Here is a 17,347-nt window from a genome sequence, read left to right as displayed (position 1 = left end):
TATGTGCTGGACTGGGGGTGGTACCATGATGTGCAAGTGTGAGGGATTGGATTCAAGTTGTGATGTGTGTGTTTGAATGGAGCAGGCAGTGGAAGAGGAGTGCCACGTGGCCTAGGGAATGTGTATGTGCACACATGGAGGTGAGCCTCGGCACATGTGCTGAGGTTTGTGTGGAGCAGCTGCAGGGGTGAGTTATTCATTCATAAGTTCCGTAAGGTATGTGCACATCTGGAACAAGAGTGCACTGGCATACACCACTGATAAGATCTACTGGGCATGTGTGTTGGGGTCTGTCAACGCTGCTTTTAACTGTGTCCATTAGGTTGTGTGTCTGCTGAGGTGTTGGTGTGAAGGAGTGTGTGTGTGTGTGTGTGTTCACAGGTGTATGTATGGGTATGTATGTGCGTGTATATGTATGTGTATGTGCTCGCGCGTGCATGCGTGTGTGTCTGCTGAAGGGAGTGTGCCCACTGGGATATGTGTATGTGTGTGTGTGTGTTGTAGTGTGTATGTATGTGCTAGAGTGTGTATACATGTGTGTTTATCTTTGTGTATACTTGGGTGTGTGTTCAAAGGACTGTATTTGTGTGTGTGTGTGTGTGTGGTATATGTATGTCATGGGGGTGTGCTGCGGTTGTGTAGTTTGTGTATGTGTACATTAGACTGTGTCTTCTCTCAGTCACTTGCTGGGACATGGATGTCTGCAGGTTGCTCAGCCACAGGGGCTTGTAGATCGCTTCAGTGGGGAGCCACAGGGAGGGTCAGACAGAGAGGCCAACAGGGCCCAGGGCACTAGGACTCTATTCTTTAAGGGGGTGACAAAGACAGTTGTATTCATCAAATGTGAAGTCAGGCAAGTTCAGATGCCATTCAAGGGTGAGATACTGTCTTTGCCCCCCCCCCCCCCGCCAATTTGTGACATTTAAGGCTTTCTTCACTGCTGCCTTGAAGGTTGCCCCTATCCCCTGTCCACACACACACACACACATCCCTCCTGTTGTCCTCTGGGAGCTGAGCTACCAGCATCCCTAGTGTCCTGCAAGCCTCTTCTTCCTTCTCCTCTGCTCTTCCTCTTCCTCTTTCTCCTCCGATTCTTTCTCTTCCTTCTCTGTCTCTTCCCCCTTTTCTCCTTTTCTTCCTCTTCCTCCTCTTCCTTCCCAGACCCACAGGGTGACCTCAGGGTGACTAGGGTATGGGCTACTCTCCAACCCTGTCCCGGCATCTCTGGAGGAACGATGTCTGGTGGAGGCATGGTGGGGAAATCACTAAGGTTGCCTCTCCCCAGCAGCCTCTGATGAGTAAGACACACCCCCCCCAACATTCTCACCTCCCTTTCTCCCCAGCCCTGCCTGCTCTGGCCTTCCCCCTCTTGATCCCTCCTGTCCTCTGATCCTTCCCCATCTCCCGCTCCCATACTCTCAGCTCTGTGGGGAGCTGCAGCTCCTGGTCCTTAGCATGGAGAATAAGGTTGCCATGGCAACCGTTGTCATGTCAATGGCTACTGAGCCAGGATGAATAGTATCTAGGTGAGTGCTACCTGAGTGGAGGCTGATAGGTTCATGAGAGGCTACATGCTCCTTTCTGAGCTCAGAGCTGCATGGAACACCCCCCCCCCACACACACACACTTCTCTCACAGACCCCAAAAGCATGCCAGTCTGCTGCCTTCAATGGCTGCCTCTAGGTGAGTGTGTGTTGGTGCAAGCCTGTGTCTCTCTGGCTGTGTCAATTGCAGCTTTGGAGCTTTGGCACTGTCTCTGAGTTTATGCAAGCCCCTTTTGGCCTCTGAGGAGGCTTGAGGAGTCCCCATTTTGGGTCCCTGGAATGACAGAGCTCTTACAACGGTCCTTCCCAGCCTGCTTCGGAGGAGAGACAGAGATTCCTGCTTAGTCCCCATCCTGCTGTGTGACATCGGGCTACTAGCTGGGAAACAGAGAGGGACAGGTGTCCAAAGCTCCCACAGGATTCTAGCTTGTAGATGTGACTCTTGCAGCCCAGGACCTGGGAAGCGTGGGCTGGGCAAAGATGGGAGCTGGCAGGGGCTGATGGGCTCGCTCTGAGCTTCTGGGATGTCTACAAAGGAGGAAGACCCAGTGATTAGTCATGGGGGCAATTACACTAATTGTTCCACCCCGTGACTCACTGGTATAAAGTAAATACTGATTAATTCATTACTTCCAGACGTGTGTGTGTGTGTGTGTGTGTGTGTGTGTGTGTGTGTGTGTGTGTTGTATGTATGAGGGGCATCTCCTGGCTCCCTGCCCTGGCTGGCTTGGTTGGGGCTCTGGAGCAGGTGCTAGGGGTTTGGGGCAGAAAGCCAGGACTAAGAGCCTCTCTTTGGCTCGGCATGAATTCCAGAAGCATCAATGAGTGGCAGGGGTATAGGATGCACCAGCCTAGTTCCTCCTCTGCTTGCACACCTTCCATGTCTCCCCTCTGCCAGCTGGGGCAAATGCCCAGGCACTACCCAAGAAACCCACCCCTGGCTAGGCACTGGGCCCTCTGTGACCAGCCTGGTGACTTTGTATCCACACCTCTAGCCATTCCGGGTCCTAACTCCAAATCAGTCATCCTAAGCCCCCTCAGTGCCAGGGACCTTGCTAGACAGGGCAGCCAACATCTTGGAACATCTTGTTAGTAGATGGTAAGTGGGAATAGCCCCTTAACGTTGGTAATTCAAAGCGAACTGCTCAGAGCTTCGGGCATCATGACTTGGGAGCATGAGATGCCTTTCAAAAGAAGAAACACTGGAGGTGGCTTGGGAAGAATGTGGTAGGCAGAGAGATCAAGGGGCTGTGGAGGGTGCTAGGTGAATCTGCAGGGTAGGCAAGGCTAGCCCAAGGGAGGCAGCTACCTTGACCAACCACAGAGTGTATGTATTAAGTTTCCCTTGCCTGGGGTGCCTTTCTCTTTGGATTTTGGTTGTCAGATGCAAATACCCTAGGCTTCAAATTCTAATACCAGGGGCTTGCCCTCAAAGCTCTGGGGGTGGGGACCACAGCCAGGGTAAGTCAGGCAGCAAGTCAAGGCTGCTTAGCAGTCTTTGGGAATCTCCGTACAAGCCTTTGAGGTTCTTAGAGCTGGTTCCAACTGCGGGCTATCAGTTAGAGCTGAGAACACCCGCTCCAGGCTCCCCAGGTTCTGACCAGGAGGGGTCCTTAGACCTGGGGAGCTAGATGATTGGAGAAGCCTGCTGGAAGCAGAAGTACCCCCCCCCACGTCTCCCATATACTGTGGGGTAGGCCAGACGGGAGCTAACTTTCTGTTAGGGGAAGAGCCTGGGCTGGCTTATCGTGGAGAGCCCTCCTCTCCCTTCCCCTCCTCCCCAGCATCCATGTTTGTCTTATAGAACTATCTCCTTGCCTTTGCCAATTTTTGATGTCATTTGGATCCCAAACCTCCTTTCACTCCTAGACTTCTGGGCATTGGAGCCTCAGTTTTCTCATCTGTGAGTTGGGCTGGTGGCTGCCACCTTAAGTCACTTATCTTAAGCCCCCGGCCCCCCCAATGGGATCCTGTCTGTGGGCACTGTTCACCCAGAGGTGATGGTGGACCTGTGTTGAATCTGCAGCACACCAGGGCAATCTTGGGATAGTGAGAGAGACATTTTTTGTTTGTTTGTTTACCAAACACACAAACGGAATGAACAACCCAGCGAGTGTGCAAATGACCTGTCTTGGTTTCAAACTTAGCAGTGCATGCTCTGAACCCATTCTCCTGTGTGGGGGTTCTCATGGCTGGGGCCGGGGGCAGGGCGTCGGCAGCCAGCGGTCCCTAGTGGCAGCTGGCAGGTAGGGGAGAGCTCTTCTGCCATGGCCTTGGGTAGGTGGGAAGTGGCCATCTGCCAACGCCCAGCTCTCTGTAGCACGTATGGGCCACTCTGCCCATGAGTGTGCCTGCTGTCTCTTGGACCTGGATGGGCTAATACCTTGGGTACCTAGCTAGCCCTGTTCGTGTCTGCACCCTCCCAGGCTCAACGCTGGCGTAATGAGAACTTCGAGAGGCCGGTGGATCTTGAGGGCTCAGGGGACGACGACTCATTCCCTGATGATGAACTGGACGACCTCTACTCGGGATCAGGCTCTGGCTGTAAGTAGTCCTGGGTCTCCCTGCCCGTCTCTGGTATCTAGCACCAGTCCAGGAGCCTTTAAGGTCACTTGAGTGAGTCCTGCCACTATATGGAGATCAAGACCTCAAGGAGAAGGAGGGCAGAGCAGCCTTCTGGTAGGGAGAAAGCTAGGGAAGCCTTCAGAGCCCAGGACTCTTGTCCAGGTGTCTGCATGTGCAGCCTGGGCCTGTGTCCAGCCTCATGCTCCTGCCCCATGGCTCCTGGTCCATGGTTCCTGACCTGTGGCTCCTGTCCCGTGGCTTATTGGAGAAACATAGATAGCCACTCAGTGTTCCCAGCTCTGCACCCATTATATACGGAGGTCCATGGGAAGTCCTTATCAGGGATGTCCTTTTGGTCCCATCTGGAGCAGGTGACCCTTTGGGTCCATCAATAGTGGGCAAGCTCAGGTTGAGGTAGGGCCACAATGGGCTTCAGGGGCCTGGGATTGGGTTGCGGGCTTTGTCTTTAGTTGACTGTGGGTCAGGCAGGGTGACGCTAGATGCAGCAGCTCTGTCAGAGCCTTGTGGCAGCTGAGTAACTTCTGACCCCTTGCAACTCCCATATTCCTATCTGCTGAGGAGTTAACCTTCCCCCCAAAGGCTCTGGGAGGTGGGGACAGGAAGTTGGTGTGGTCATCAAACTGGTAACTGGGAGAGTGTGCTGAGATGGACCCAGCCGGGAACCGGTGTGTGACCACTGCTCCAGGCTCATGCCCCTTCCTGGGCTGGCTGCCTTAGCTCTGCCTCTGGTCTCCCTCCAGTGTCTGCTTTAAGCTTCTTCCTCAGGAACCCGGTGTCTTCCTCTAAGATGTCACTGTTTCCGGCTCTCACTCTGCCTGCTCAACCCTTATGACCCTCCCTTGTCATGCCTCTCCTCACATCTCCTAACTCCCTCATCTCTTTCCCTCTGAGTCCCTCATCTTATCCCTCCCTGAGTTGTCCCTGTGGCCTGGGAGGTGCCCTGCAAGAAGGCCTCATCCCCTCTGGTGATCTGCTCACATCTGGGAGGTGGAGTGGCTCAGGTCTCCGCTGACATGGCTTTGTCCTTGGGTCTGCCCTTCCCACGAGGCCAGGCCTCGCTCTCCTGTAACCCTGAGTGGATGGATTCCAGACAGAGGCTTCACTCAGCAGTTGCTAGGCCTCTGGAAGAGTGGGTTGGCAGAGTCAGGGCAGGCTGCCTGGAAGTCGCAGCCCCCTCGAGGATTTTGGCTAGGCACTGGCTAGCATCTGCTTCTAACCTCTTTCTTACTGTCCTGTTTTCCTGGGGAAATTGCTTGTTGAAGTGGGGCGTACTGCTGGGAAGGCAATGCCTGCCTTCCGGCAATGAGGAACACCTACTCCCCAGGGATCTCCTTTCCCACCCCCCCAGACTTCGAACAGGAGTCCGGCCTTGAGACAGCCATGCGGTTCATCCCTGACATGGCCCTGGCTGCGCCCACCGCACCTGCCATGCTGCCTACGACCATTATCCAGCCCGTGGACACCCCGTTTGAGGAACTCCTTTCTGAACACCCCAGCCCCGAACCAGTTACCAGTCCCCCGCTGGTGACAGAGGTGACAGATGTGACAGAGGTGACAGAGGTCGTGGAAGAGCCCAGCCAGAGAGCCACCAGCATCTCTACCACCACATCTACCACTGCAGCCACCACCACAGGGGCCCCAACTATGGCCACGGCACCTGCCACGGCAGCCACCACTGCCCCTAGCACTCCCGCGGCACCCCCAGCCACGGCCACCACTGTTGACGTAAGGACCACCGGCATACAGGGGCTGCTGCCTCTTCCCCTGACCACGGCTGCCACAGCCAAGGTCACTACCCCAGCAGCACCCTCACCGCCCACTACTGTGGCAACCTTGGACACGGAGGCCCCGACACCTAGGCTGGTCAACACAGCTACCTCGCGCCCACGAGCCCTCCCTCGGCCAGTCACCACCCAGGAACCCAATGCTGCTGAGAGGAGTAGCCTGCCGTTGGGGACCACCGCTCCTGGACCCACGGAGGTGGCTCAGGTGAGGACAGTGGATGAGGGGTTAGCATGGGCAGAGGTGGGTTGGGCAGGGACCTGGAGGTGCCGGGGTGAAGTAGGCAGGGTGGGCCTGGTGTGTGTGCTGGGGGGTGGGGGCTCTGGATGGGGTTAGGGGAGGTCAGAGAGCCAGGGCACCTGAGTAATGGCTGCTATTGAGCCAAGGTACCAATTAGGTGGATTTGTGGGGTGGAGTTGGGGAATGGTGGGTGTGCCTGGCTGGGAGTTCACGTCCAGAGCAGCCAATTGGGTGTGGTGGTGCACAATTTTAATCCCAGCACTCTGGAGGTGGAGGTGGGTAGATCTCTGTGAGTTTGAGGACAGCCTAGTCTACAGAGTGAGTTTCAGGATGGCCAGAGCTAGATCCTATCTCAGGAAAACAAAGAAAAGAATAAACAAGAGGTTGTCCCCCTGCATTTAAGCAGTTTGCCATCTTTTTTCTCTTTAGTCTTAGGGCATTAGCTGGTGGTTGGTGCTTTCTAGTCTTCATTTCTTTATCTGTGAGGGGAAGACCAGAGAAGGCAGACACACCTGTAATCCTAGCACTGGGGAAGCTGAGGCAGGAGGATTGCTGCAAGTTCAGGTCAACCTGAACTACATGCTAAGACTGTTTCAAAGAGAGAGAGAAACAGAGACAGGTAGAGACAGACAGGGAGAGAGGCTTGTCATGGTCCGCACATGGTGTTTCCTGACCATTTAGTTCTTGGAATTCTGGAACAGTCCACAAGCCAGCTACTCAGCTGTTGTCATTGTCATAGTCACCGTGGTTGTCATCATCATGGCCTGAGGGTGACTGAGTGGGTGCTGTGGGGAGCACCTGGCTGCAGCCAGTGCAGGGCACTATCCCTGAATACTTCTCCAGCCCCGCCCCCTCCCATCACCTCTTTTTACAGGTGAAGCAGAGGAAGCCGTGTTTCTAGGTTCCTTAGATAATAGGTGAATCAGGATTCAAATTCTAGCCGGCTGGGGCCTCTTGAGCTTGGGTTCCTAAGGCTGAAGGCTCCTAAATCTGGGAGGGGGGTGCTCCTGACCTGGGAGGCTTCTGAAGCTGGAGGCCCCTGAAGCTAGGGGTTTTCTGAAGCTGGGGGACTTCTGAGCTGGGAGCTCCTGAAGCTGCCTGGTGTCCAGGGACAGGGTTAAGCTAGGTAGGGCAGGGGATTGAAGGGAAGACCATGCTGAGAGTGGAGGAATTCCAGGGGACTGCAGCCTGGCCTGTGCATTGCACCATGAATGCACATGGGAAACCCAGGGTGGTGGCACATGCCTGTGAGCTCAGCACCTGGGAGGCGGAGGCAGGAGGATTAGAAGTTTAAAGTTGTTCTTCTCTATGTAGCCAGTTCTAGGTCAGCCTGGGCTACATGAGAGCCTAACTGGACAAACAGTGTTTTCTAGCACCAAGCCAGAAGGGGACACTATGGAGACCCACAGAGCAGCCTTCCTTCAACCTCACAGGGGCCATAGGGCCTAGGAGCAGACTTTAGAACCCAGCTGACCCTCTCAGGTTCCAGCCAGTCTCATAAGACACAGGCCCAGGCCCTTCCCTCAGAGAGGGAGCCTTTCCGGAAGGAGAAACAATAGCGGGGTGTGGCCCAGAAGCAGAAGAAGCAGAAGCAGAGGCAGGTGTAGGAGGTTTGGGGCCTGGCCTTACCATACTCAGGCCCACCCTCGCCTCTCCCTCAGGAAGCAGCTGTGTGCACCACCTCTCAGCAACTCCCGCAGCTGAGCTTCAGCCTTCAGCTGTCAGCTAATCTCGCCTCTGCAGTGGGGAGCTGTACACTGCTGGTCACTGGGTTGGTTTGGGAATACCAGCTCACGCTCGGCAGGTTTGCTCACGGACTGGTCTCCAGGTGAAAGGACCTACTTATACAGTGCACGTGAGGACAGAGCCAGGCCTAGCAGGCCCCAGACAAACCCCCCGCTCCTGCACAGGAATTGACCAAGGATTGTTCTAAGGCAGCTGGAGAGGAAGTCACAGGGACAGGATGGGGACAGGATGTGGCCAGGATGAGAACAGCAACACCAGGTCCAGTAATTGGAAGTGCAGACTGGAATCAGAGAGGTCTAGATTTTAGTTCTGCTTCCACCATGTATTAGGGTGTCCCCGAGAAAGTCTTGTTTACCACTCTGTAAATTGGGGAAACTAATCCCTTCTTTGTGGGGACAGTACTGGCCACACTTGGTGTTGGTTTGTATATATGGAGTACCTAACCCCAAGTCATACTACTGTTTCTGCAGACCCCAACTCCAGAGCTCCTTCTGACTACGATCCAGCATGAGCCAGAGGTGCCAGTAAGTGGGGGGCCCAGCGGGGACTTTGAGCTGCAAGAGGAGACTACACAGCCGGACACAGCCAATGAGGTGGTGGCTGTGGAAGGAGCTGCGGCCAAGCCATCACCTCCACTGGGGACACTGCCCAAGGGTGCCCGCCCAGGCCCTGGCCTCCACGACAATGCCATCGACTCGGGCAGCTCGGCCGCCCAGCTCCCTCAGAAGAGCATACTGGAGCGGAAGGAGGTGCTCGTAGGTGAGGCCAGGTTCCAGTGAGGCAGGAAGGGAAAGCAAGGGCTTTACCCCTGAGCCTCTCTTCCCACTCCACTCTTTATTCTGTGTTCTTCTCTCTCTAGAACTTTCTTTATACCCTCTGACCCCTCCATAGACTCTGACTTAGGGACCTTACTTTTTAGGGTCACCCCAGTTGACCCTTCCTAGGTGCTAATCTCTGACCTGTCTTTGGCTTGACCTTTAACCCAGCCTTGACCTAAGACCTTGAAGGCTTTACCCTGGTGAGATTCTTCTGTCAAAGTTCCTGTCTCCTCATAGAGACAGCAGGTGGTGGTCTGGCAGTGTTGGGGAGAGGCCTTCCCTTCCTAATAGTTTAAGGAAGTGGGGCATCTGATGTTTGATATTGACAAGGACCAGGTCGCCTGCCTCCATCCTAGTGATGCAGAGTCTTTGCTGATCCATTGGAAAGGAATTGGTACTAGCACTGTCCTTACCAGTGCTCTGTCTCTGACTGCAGGTCCAGGAGGATCCCTAGCCTGCTAGCACCCAGACACCCTCTGAGCTGCCTCTGGGCCTTGACCTCTGTCTCTTTCTCCACAGCCGTGATCGTAGGTGGTGTGGTGGGCGCCCTCTTCGCTGCCTTCCTGGTGACGCTACTCATCTACCGCATGAAGAAGAAGGACGAAGGCAGCTACACCTTGGAAGAGCCCAAGCAGGCGAGTGTCACCTACCAGAAGCCTGACAAGCAGGAGGAGTTCTATGCTTAGCAGAGCCACAGTGCCTCCTGCAGCCTCCACTCCGCCTTGCCCAGTCCCCCCTGGCCCCAACAACAGCCCAGGCCTGATCCTGGGCCTGGGCCTGGGTCTGGGCCTGGGAGGGAGCCTGGCCCTGCTTCCTTCTGCTCAGGCTGCTAGCATAACACAGACTGTCCTAAGGAGCAGAGGCACCACCATCTGCCCCAGACTGTGCCCTTATGACCCCTTCTCTGGTCCCACTCCCTCCAGCCTGGGGCTTCAGGATCTTGTGTCCCATGGACAAGAGGAAGGAAGCCCTCGGTTGCTGGTTGAAACAGGGGCAGGGCCAGGATTAAGATGGCCCTCAGTGCTTGCTGATGTCCTCCTGCTACGGAGGCCACCATGCTGGAACCAACACATGGTACATCTAACTCTCCAATTCAAAATCATCCAGATGCTGTGGCCTCTCTCAACAGGAGGGTGTCCTTTGTGGTCACTGCCCCCTCTCCCCTGCCTAATGCACATGACCCCAGGCTGCACCTCTTTCTGCATTGCCTCCCAGGGAAAGGGCTTCCTCAGTGCACAGGGCAGCCAGTGGTGAGGGAGGCCACTCTAGTGTCCCTCCTGAGAGGGGATGCCACATCACCTCTGTCAACCACTGCTATAACCCTATAATGCATTCACACAGGAGACAAAAACATACCCAGTCCTGACCACCCGGCCAGCGAGACATCACACACACGTACCACCTTCACGCAGTGCTCAGACATCCTGATGCTTCCGCCACATAGGCCACTGTCATTGTCACCAGTGGCGACCACGCCACCTTCCTCCCAATCTATCTCTTTACACACATTGGTCCTGCATCTGGCTCCTCTAACCATCTGGGTCACTGAGGAAGGCAGGACCGAGTTGTAGGCATCAGCCCATATTGGGTCCCCCAGAGTCACCCTATTCCACTTGGTCCCCACCATGACACCTATACCAGCCACACTGATGCTGATTCCAGCTGATGTCAGTCACAACCCCACACAGATAATGCAGGCTCTCCCTCCCCACTGTGGCTCACAGAGAAGTTTGGGGCTAACCTCCACCAGCCAAGTCTGAAGGAAGAAGGGAGCTAGGGTCTCCCAGGACCAAGGAGCTGTGTGGGTTGTCCCTGGTCTTCGTGTATCTCTTTTCTGCTCTGAGCCAGGAGCTGTCTCTGCCTCCCAGGACACGTGTCTCCAAAGTGCCTGTGAGGGTGGGCGGAGCCCACTGTGTCCCCTGCCCTGCCCTGGCCTGGTGAGGCCAACCTTGGGCCTACCCACCCTGGGTCCTCTCTGTGGACACAACTGACCAGGCAACTTGGCAGTTCTGGCTACAACCAGATGGACTCATAGCCCAGCAGGCTCATCCCATCCCGTAGGCCCTGAGAGTCATTGATGGGGACAAGGGTGACACAGGCCTCAAGTCTACCATCCTGTCTCTGATATCCTTAGAAGTGGCTATTTCAGAGGTATTTTAAATGTGGGATCACCGTTCTCTTTGTGAAAGCGGTGTGCCGAGGGAGCTCTCAGCACCAAAGGGACACGGCTTAAGTAGCGATTGGCCTCTGCCATCTCTCACATGTCCCAGGTTCAGTCAGGTGATCACATGATTTCTTTCTGTTTCATTTTAAAGATTCCCTGACAGCAGAGTTGGGCAGAATGAAGAACCACATCTGGGCAATGGGACAGAATCTAGGCAATTGGCACAGTTTGTCTTTCTGGGGTGGGGGGTATCCCCCTGTCAGGCTCTGTTCTGTCTTCCAGACCCCCATGACTTCTTTGATGGGGCTTTAGAGTTGTGTAAGGAAGCCAGGTGGCCAGGACTTCAAGGAGGGGAAGGAATGAGAGGTGCCCTAGGTCCCTGAGACATGGAGTGGGGAGCTTGGCCAGGATCTTCCCAGCAGCAGGAGAGCTGGGTAGGAGCAGAGGAGAGCTCGTGTCCCAGGCCCTCCCACTCTCTGGAAAGCTGCAGTCTTGAGAACTAGAGCTTTGGAGAGAAAGGCTCGGGAACTGAGGGAGGCAGCCTCCAGGTGCTCAGCTCAAGTGGATACTGGGACCAGGGCAGGAGGCCCCAGCTTCTGTGCTGGGCTAGAGCTCACTTCTCAGGGTGGCTCTGACCCTGGGGCTGTGGGTTTGGCCTTCTGGTATCAGCACTCTTAATGTGTCAGCATTTGAGAGAAGAGGCTGTGGGTCTTGTAAGTATGGGGTCCAGGCCCCGAGGCTAATGTCTAGGCTTTATGCCTGTGACGTTTGACCTGATGGTTAATGGTGTGAGCAGCCCAGATCTACTGGGCTAGCCTGGTGAGGCCAGGACGATTTAAGAGAACTCAGTTCAAGGGTGAACTGAGCTCTTCCTAGTGCAATGTGGGTGTGGGGTTCCCGCCCTGCCCCAGAAATGGTGCGGTACATGCAGAGCCTGCCCAAAGGAGTCCAGAGACACCTCAGTGCTCCTGGGAAGGTATTCAGGACGCCGGCATGCCAGGAAGCATAGTGCATTCTGAATCAGAGGAGTTGATGTGTCCTGTACCTCTCCAGGCCCTGGTTTCCCTAGAGTATGACATACTGAGGCCAGAGAGCTGAAGAGCTAAGCTTCACCTTTCTTGGGGGCCAGACTAGGGACTCTATGGGCAAGGATGGTTCCTTTCCATTGCCAGAGGCCTGTGGGTGACAGCCAGGACTGGCTGAGCAGATCTGTGGCAAAAGCTTAGGATGCTGGAACCAGACCCCCTGGGCTTGGCTTCGCTACCCATCAGGCCTCCAGGCTGGGGCTCGTGCCACAGAGCAGAGCCAACGCTGTGTTCAGGGCAGGGGTGGTTGCCTGGGCTGCCCTGGCTTTCTCCTGGGATGTGCCTCCCCAGCCTTGGTGTCTGTAAATAGAAGCCCACACTGTACAGATCTACAGAGAGGCCCAAACTGGGCCCTGGAGTCACCATCTGAGGGGCTGATGGCCTGGCTTCCCCCAGGTACCCTCTGGGTGCTTGGGTATGCCTGGCCCTGGCGTGGTGAATGCATGTAAATACTTTTCGTAGACAGTGTGGCTCCAAAGAGCCCCCTGAGACAGTGTCCCCCCCCCTTACTGGTTCATCCTCTCTCCTGTACAGAGCCCTCCCAGCCCCTGAGCCACCAGGAGCAGGGGTTTCCTCCCTTCCCCAGGCCTTTCCGTCCCGTTCTCTCCCTATAACCTGTTTATTAACCAAACCTGTCCTGAGTTCATGGCCAAAACTTAAATAAGAGAAGGAGGAGAGGGTCAGATGGATAAAGATAAAGATACCAAGGCCTGGTCCATCCTACCGCGGGCGCTCGTCCACCCCTGGCTTGGGAAGGACAGGGCTTTGTTTCCTTTTCTGTTTGTTTTGTTTTTGTTTTTTAACATTTCCCTGTGCTGTGCCCATTTATAAGAGGAAATAAAATTAAGCTGAAAGATGCTGTGTGGTGGCCCATGTGTGACGTGAGTAGGGAATTGGCTTGGGAGGGACAGCCCACGCTCACCTTGCCACCCAGCCACTGTCCCTCTGGTGAGACGGAGAGTCACCCAGGGCAATAGGATAGCATCTGCATGGAAACCATGAGCTAAACACTGTGGTTGGTTGAACGAGGGGAAATGGTGTATATGACTGTGCGGTTGGGCAGGGAGGGAGTAGGGGGGTTGCTGTTCATACCCTGGGGGAGACTCCAGCTTCAGGCTGCAAAGAGCATCCTGGCCTAAAGGGTGTGGGAACTAGAGCCATGCATGGGGGGAGACTGTGCCCTTGAGGTCTGACATGCCCATTCTTGTTGGTTTTGTTTTTTTATTTTGTTTTGTTCTGTTTTTGTTTTTGGAGACAGATCTCTCTGTGTAGAGTTTGGCTGTCCTGGAACTCACTCTGTAGACCAGACTGGCTTCGAACTCACAGAGATCCGGTCGCCTTTGCCTCCCGGGAGTACTGGGATTAAAGGCGTGCGCCACCAGCACCCTGATACGCTCATTCTTGTGTCCAGGTGGTGGCATTTTCCAGCCTCGGGTTCTGGCCTTGGGCGCTCCGAGTCTGTTTCCCTAGCTGAAAAGTGGGATGATCGCGGGTCTCCTGTGGAGCGCCGGGGTGGGGGGGTGAGGGTTGGAGGGGGAGGCTCCGTGGGGAACACACCGCGACATTCCCCATCCCTAGCTTGCTCATGGTGTTTTTGAAGACAGTGTAGGGACAAGAGCAGGACTCCGAGACCGCAATTTCTGTGGCCTGGATCACTGGGTGTGGGCGGAGTAAGGCCCCTCCTAGCCTTTCTGGGCACCAGAGCCAGGGAGCGGACACAGGCAGGTCCACTCAGTGCCTGTCCCAGGCTCCTCTCGCTCTATGAAAGCTGCAGCCCCACATTCACTATTGCTCCTGTTCCTCTGGGGATCCACAAGGCTGTTTGACCCCAAGTCAGGAGATAGAGGGCAGGCAGAGGTGTCACAGTCACAGCCTGCCCTCCTCCAAGGGGAACCTCCTCATGACTCATGAGTATTTCTTCAGAAAATGGGGCACTATTTCTGGTAGGTTGGATCCTAAAGCCTGGGGACCTAGTGATGGTCTGGCTCCTTCCTCTCACCCCCCCCCCCCCACACACACACACAGTCTCTTCGCCCTTTTCACTAAATGTTCTCAAATGTCTACTCTGCCCCTGGCCTCTGCTTGGAACTGGGAGCCAAGAGGCCACCAGGAGGGGATGACTCAGTGGATAAAACACTTTTAACACAAGTGTGAGGGCCTCAGTTCGAACCCCAAGAACTCACAAAACCAGGTGTGGTAGCTCTTGTGTGTAGTTTCCACATTTACACAGTGGAATGCACAGGGGAGATGGAAGTCTCTGGGTTCTTGCAGGTGAACTAGCCTGGGATACCCAGTAGTGAAGCAGGCACCCTGCAAGCAAGACAGGCAAGGAATACCACCTGTGACATGGCACATTGATGCCTGCACATGCATGCATGCACACACATGCACATGCACACCATAGCCAGTCAGACTGTGGGGCCACTAGCCTGGCAGGAAGTTTTTTTTTCTTCTCAGCTGTCACCTCCACTGGCTCCAACCCTCTGTGGAGGTGTCTCAGAATTACCCACTGTGTGGTGATTCTGAGACAGCTCCCCAGGGCCTCAGTGGGGGGATGTCAGACGGTTTGTTTCCAGGAGGCTCCATCAACTACCCCGGTGCATTCTGCTGTGTTTGAGCAGCGAACACTCATTCTCAGTGTGGCGGAGGAGCAGGCTCAGTCTTGGAGCAGTTGTGTGTGCTTGTGCACGCCATTCTCCCTCTCTGAGCCCAGTGTCCCTGTATGTGCACAGAGAGGATCATGCTTGGCGAGCGTGTTGAAGCTTCACGGATGTGATAGTCTGACGTAGCTGGTGGGAGGCTGGGCCCGTGGCTGTGGGTGATGGGACTTGGATTGCTCTCTGCAGTGTCAGGGTCTTGACAAAGCCGGCTCTGCCATGACTACATGATGTAAGCAAGTTGCTTCAACTCCGGGTCGGTTGTTTCACCTGTAAAATGGAGACTGTAGAGGTTGCCTGATGCGCACAGCACTGAGAACCATGTTAGGTATGGAGAAGACACCGGATAAGTGGGGGCTATTACTGCTGTTACTGTTATGGTGACGTGATAATGGTGATGATGGTGATGATGGTGACGATGGTGAGGATGATGGTGAGGATGGTGATGATGGTGATGATGATGAGGATGATGGTGAGGATGGTAAGGATGGTGATGATGGTGAGGATGATGGTGATGATGGTAAGGATGGTGAAGATGATGGTGAGGATGGTGATGATGGTGATGATGGTAAGGATGGTGATGATGATAAGGATGGTAAGGATGGTGAGGATGATGGTGAGGATGGTGATGACAGTGAGGATGGGATGATTTAATAGCCTTTTTAGATAGTCTAGGCTAGCCTAGAACTTGTGGCAATCCTCCTCCCTCAGTCTCCCAAGTAATGAGATCACTGGAGTCTACGACTACTCCTGGCTAGGCCTGGTGTACTGCCTACTGAGTGAATAAATGACCTGGACCTGGGCAGGGGTCAGGTGACCTATGTTGACGTAGTACATACAGACCCTGACTTGAGCCAACCCTCATCTGGAGCAGCACTGGGCATTGTGAGGAGCTGGGGCCTCCCCTCTGGGCCTCTGGATAAGTAACAGGACCGAAGGAGAGGGGGAAGAATGGCCGTTTGTTTCTGTAAGTCCAAGAGGTCACAGAGGCCAGCCGAGCCTCCTTGGGAACAGAGTGTGCTTGGCTTCTGGAGGCCACCCACCTTGTTCTGTTGGGCTGAGGGTGGTTGGCGGCCATTAGAGGTTCCAGTCTGCTTGCAGCCGATTCTCAGGCCCATCTCCCTCTGGAAGGAAGGAGGCGGGGCCGCTGTGGGAATGGAGGGCTTGGGGTGGGGGTGGAGAAGTGGATCCATTGGCCGAGGAGGCTGGGCCAGGCTCCCTCGTGCAAGCTCTCCACCATCAGTCTGCAAGCTCTCCACCATCAGTCTACGCTGTCCTTGCAACGGTGTATTTGCAGGTGGAGAAACTGAGGCTCTAAGAGAAAGGATGCAAAGCCCTTCAGCTAAGAGGATGCAGGGGACCCAGGCCAGAGCCCAGTCTCTCCCCCTCCCCCTCCCCCTCCCCGTCCTCCCTCCAGTTGTGTGCTGCATGAGTGTAAGCCCAAGTCAGCAGCTGAGGAGCCAAAGGAACAGTAGGTGTGATTGAACGACTGAAAAACAATACATGTGACATCACGGGGGCGGAGTTTCCTCGTCAGTGCCGTCACGGGGGGCGGGGTTTCCTTCAGTGCCTCCCCCACAGGCTCTGTGCTTAGTTCTTACACAGAATCAGCACCCTCATCTCACAGCCAAGATTGGCTTCATCAGCAAAACCCAAGCTATGAAACGTTCTATCAAATGGTCCACTTCCTTCAATAAATCATTTGTAAAGAAGGAGAAAGGAACTTAGAATATATAGAAAATGCACACAGATGTCTACACATGCATATTTTCTAAAATAAAGGTGGACAGCGTTCCTGAGGATGGACCCCTGAAGCTGACCTCTGACCTCCACATGTAGTCCATATATGGATAGAGCACACTCACATGCAAACATACTAAAGATAAATAAAAAGAAAAACAACTTTTTGAGACGTGATCCTGCTGTGTTACCCAGGCTAGCCCTGAATTCCTGAGTTGAAGTGATCCCCCTGCCTCAGCTTCCTGTACCTTGGACCATAGGCATGCACCCACCTAAACACTCTATAAACAAGATTCAAAGATGTAGTGCCAAACACTGTAGAAACTTGATATGGATCCTGCTTCAAATGAATCATACTTGAAAATGCCAGTTCTGACACAAGTGGAAATTTGAGCTCACTGGAGTCTATATAGCCTGAGTATATATGTAATTAATTCTCTGTGACAGTCTCCTGAAGCCCAGGTTAGCCTCAACCTTCTTAGTAGCCCAGGATGACCTTGAACTTTTGATCCTTCTGCCTCCATTTGCCAAGTGTTAAATTATGGGCACGGATAATCAGGTTTGTGTGGAGTTGGGGATCTAACCCAGGGCTTCACGGGTGCTAGCCCAGCACTGAGACATCAGAGCCACACCCAACTCCACTCCCTTTAATATTTAAAACATTTTTCATTAAAGCAGAGGTGGTAACACTCCACCTTAACGTGGGACGCAGAGGCAGGCAGATTTCTGAGTTCGAGGCCAGCCTGGTCTACAGAGTGAGTTCCAGGACAGCCAGGACTACACAGAGAAACCCTGTCTTAGAAAACAAAACAAAACAAAACCCAAAACAAACATTTCCATCATTTGCTCTTACTTTTTCCTTCCCTTCCCTCTTTGTTTCTTTGTTTCTTTGTTTCTTTCTTTCTTTCTTTCTTTCCTTTCTTTCTTCCTTCCTTCCTTCCTCCCTTCCTTCCTTCCTTCCTTCTTCCCTTCCTCCCTTCCTCCC

General features: G+C 54.3%; 1 protein-coding gene across 2 annotated transcripts in view; it reads left to right on the top strand.

Annotated features, from left to right (window-relative positions):
• Sdc3 (syndecan 3) overlaps positions 1–12,819 on the top strand; it is a 33,010-nt gene extending 20,191 nt beyond the window's left edge. The window contains exons 2-5 of one of the 2 annotated variants that reach the window (XM_034502364.2): positions 3,971–4,088; positions 5,479–6,119; positions 8,369–8,657; positions 9,236–12,819. In XM_034502364.2, coding sequence (XP_034358255.1) covers positions 3,971–4,088; positions 5,479–6,119; positions 8,369–8,657; positions 9,236–9,402 — 1,215 coding nt within the window. In that variant the 3' untranslated portion in view covers positions 9,403–12,819. Of the gene's footprint in view, positions 1–3,970; positions 4,089–5,454; positions 6,120–8,368; positions 8,658–9,235 lie in introns of both variants that reach the window. The other variant, XM_076934108.1, reaches the window with a different exon arrangement.
• Positions 12,820–17,347: the final 4,528 nt, after the last annotated feature.

This window comes from Arvicanthis niloticus, chromosome 5 (assembly GCF_011762505.2).
Source record: "Arvicanthis niloticus isolate mArvNil1 chromosome 5, mArvNil1.pat.X, whole genome shotgun sequence".
NCBI classification, from domain to species: Eukaryota; Metazoa; Chordata; class Mammalia; order Rodentia; family Muridae; genus Arvicanthis; species Arvicanthis niloticus.
Note: the sequence above shows the minus strand (reverse complement) of the source record. Positions and strands in the feature narration are given on the sequence as shown.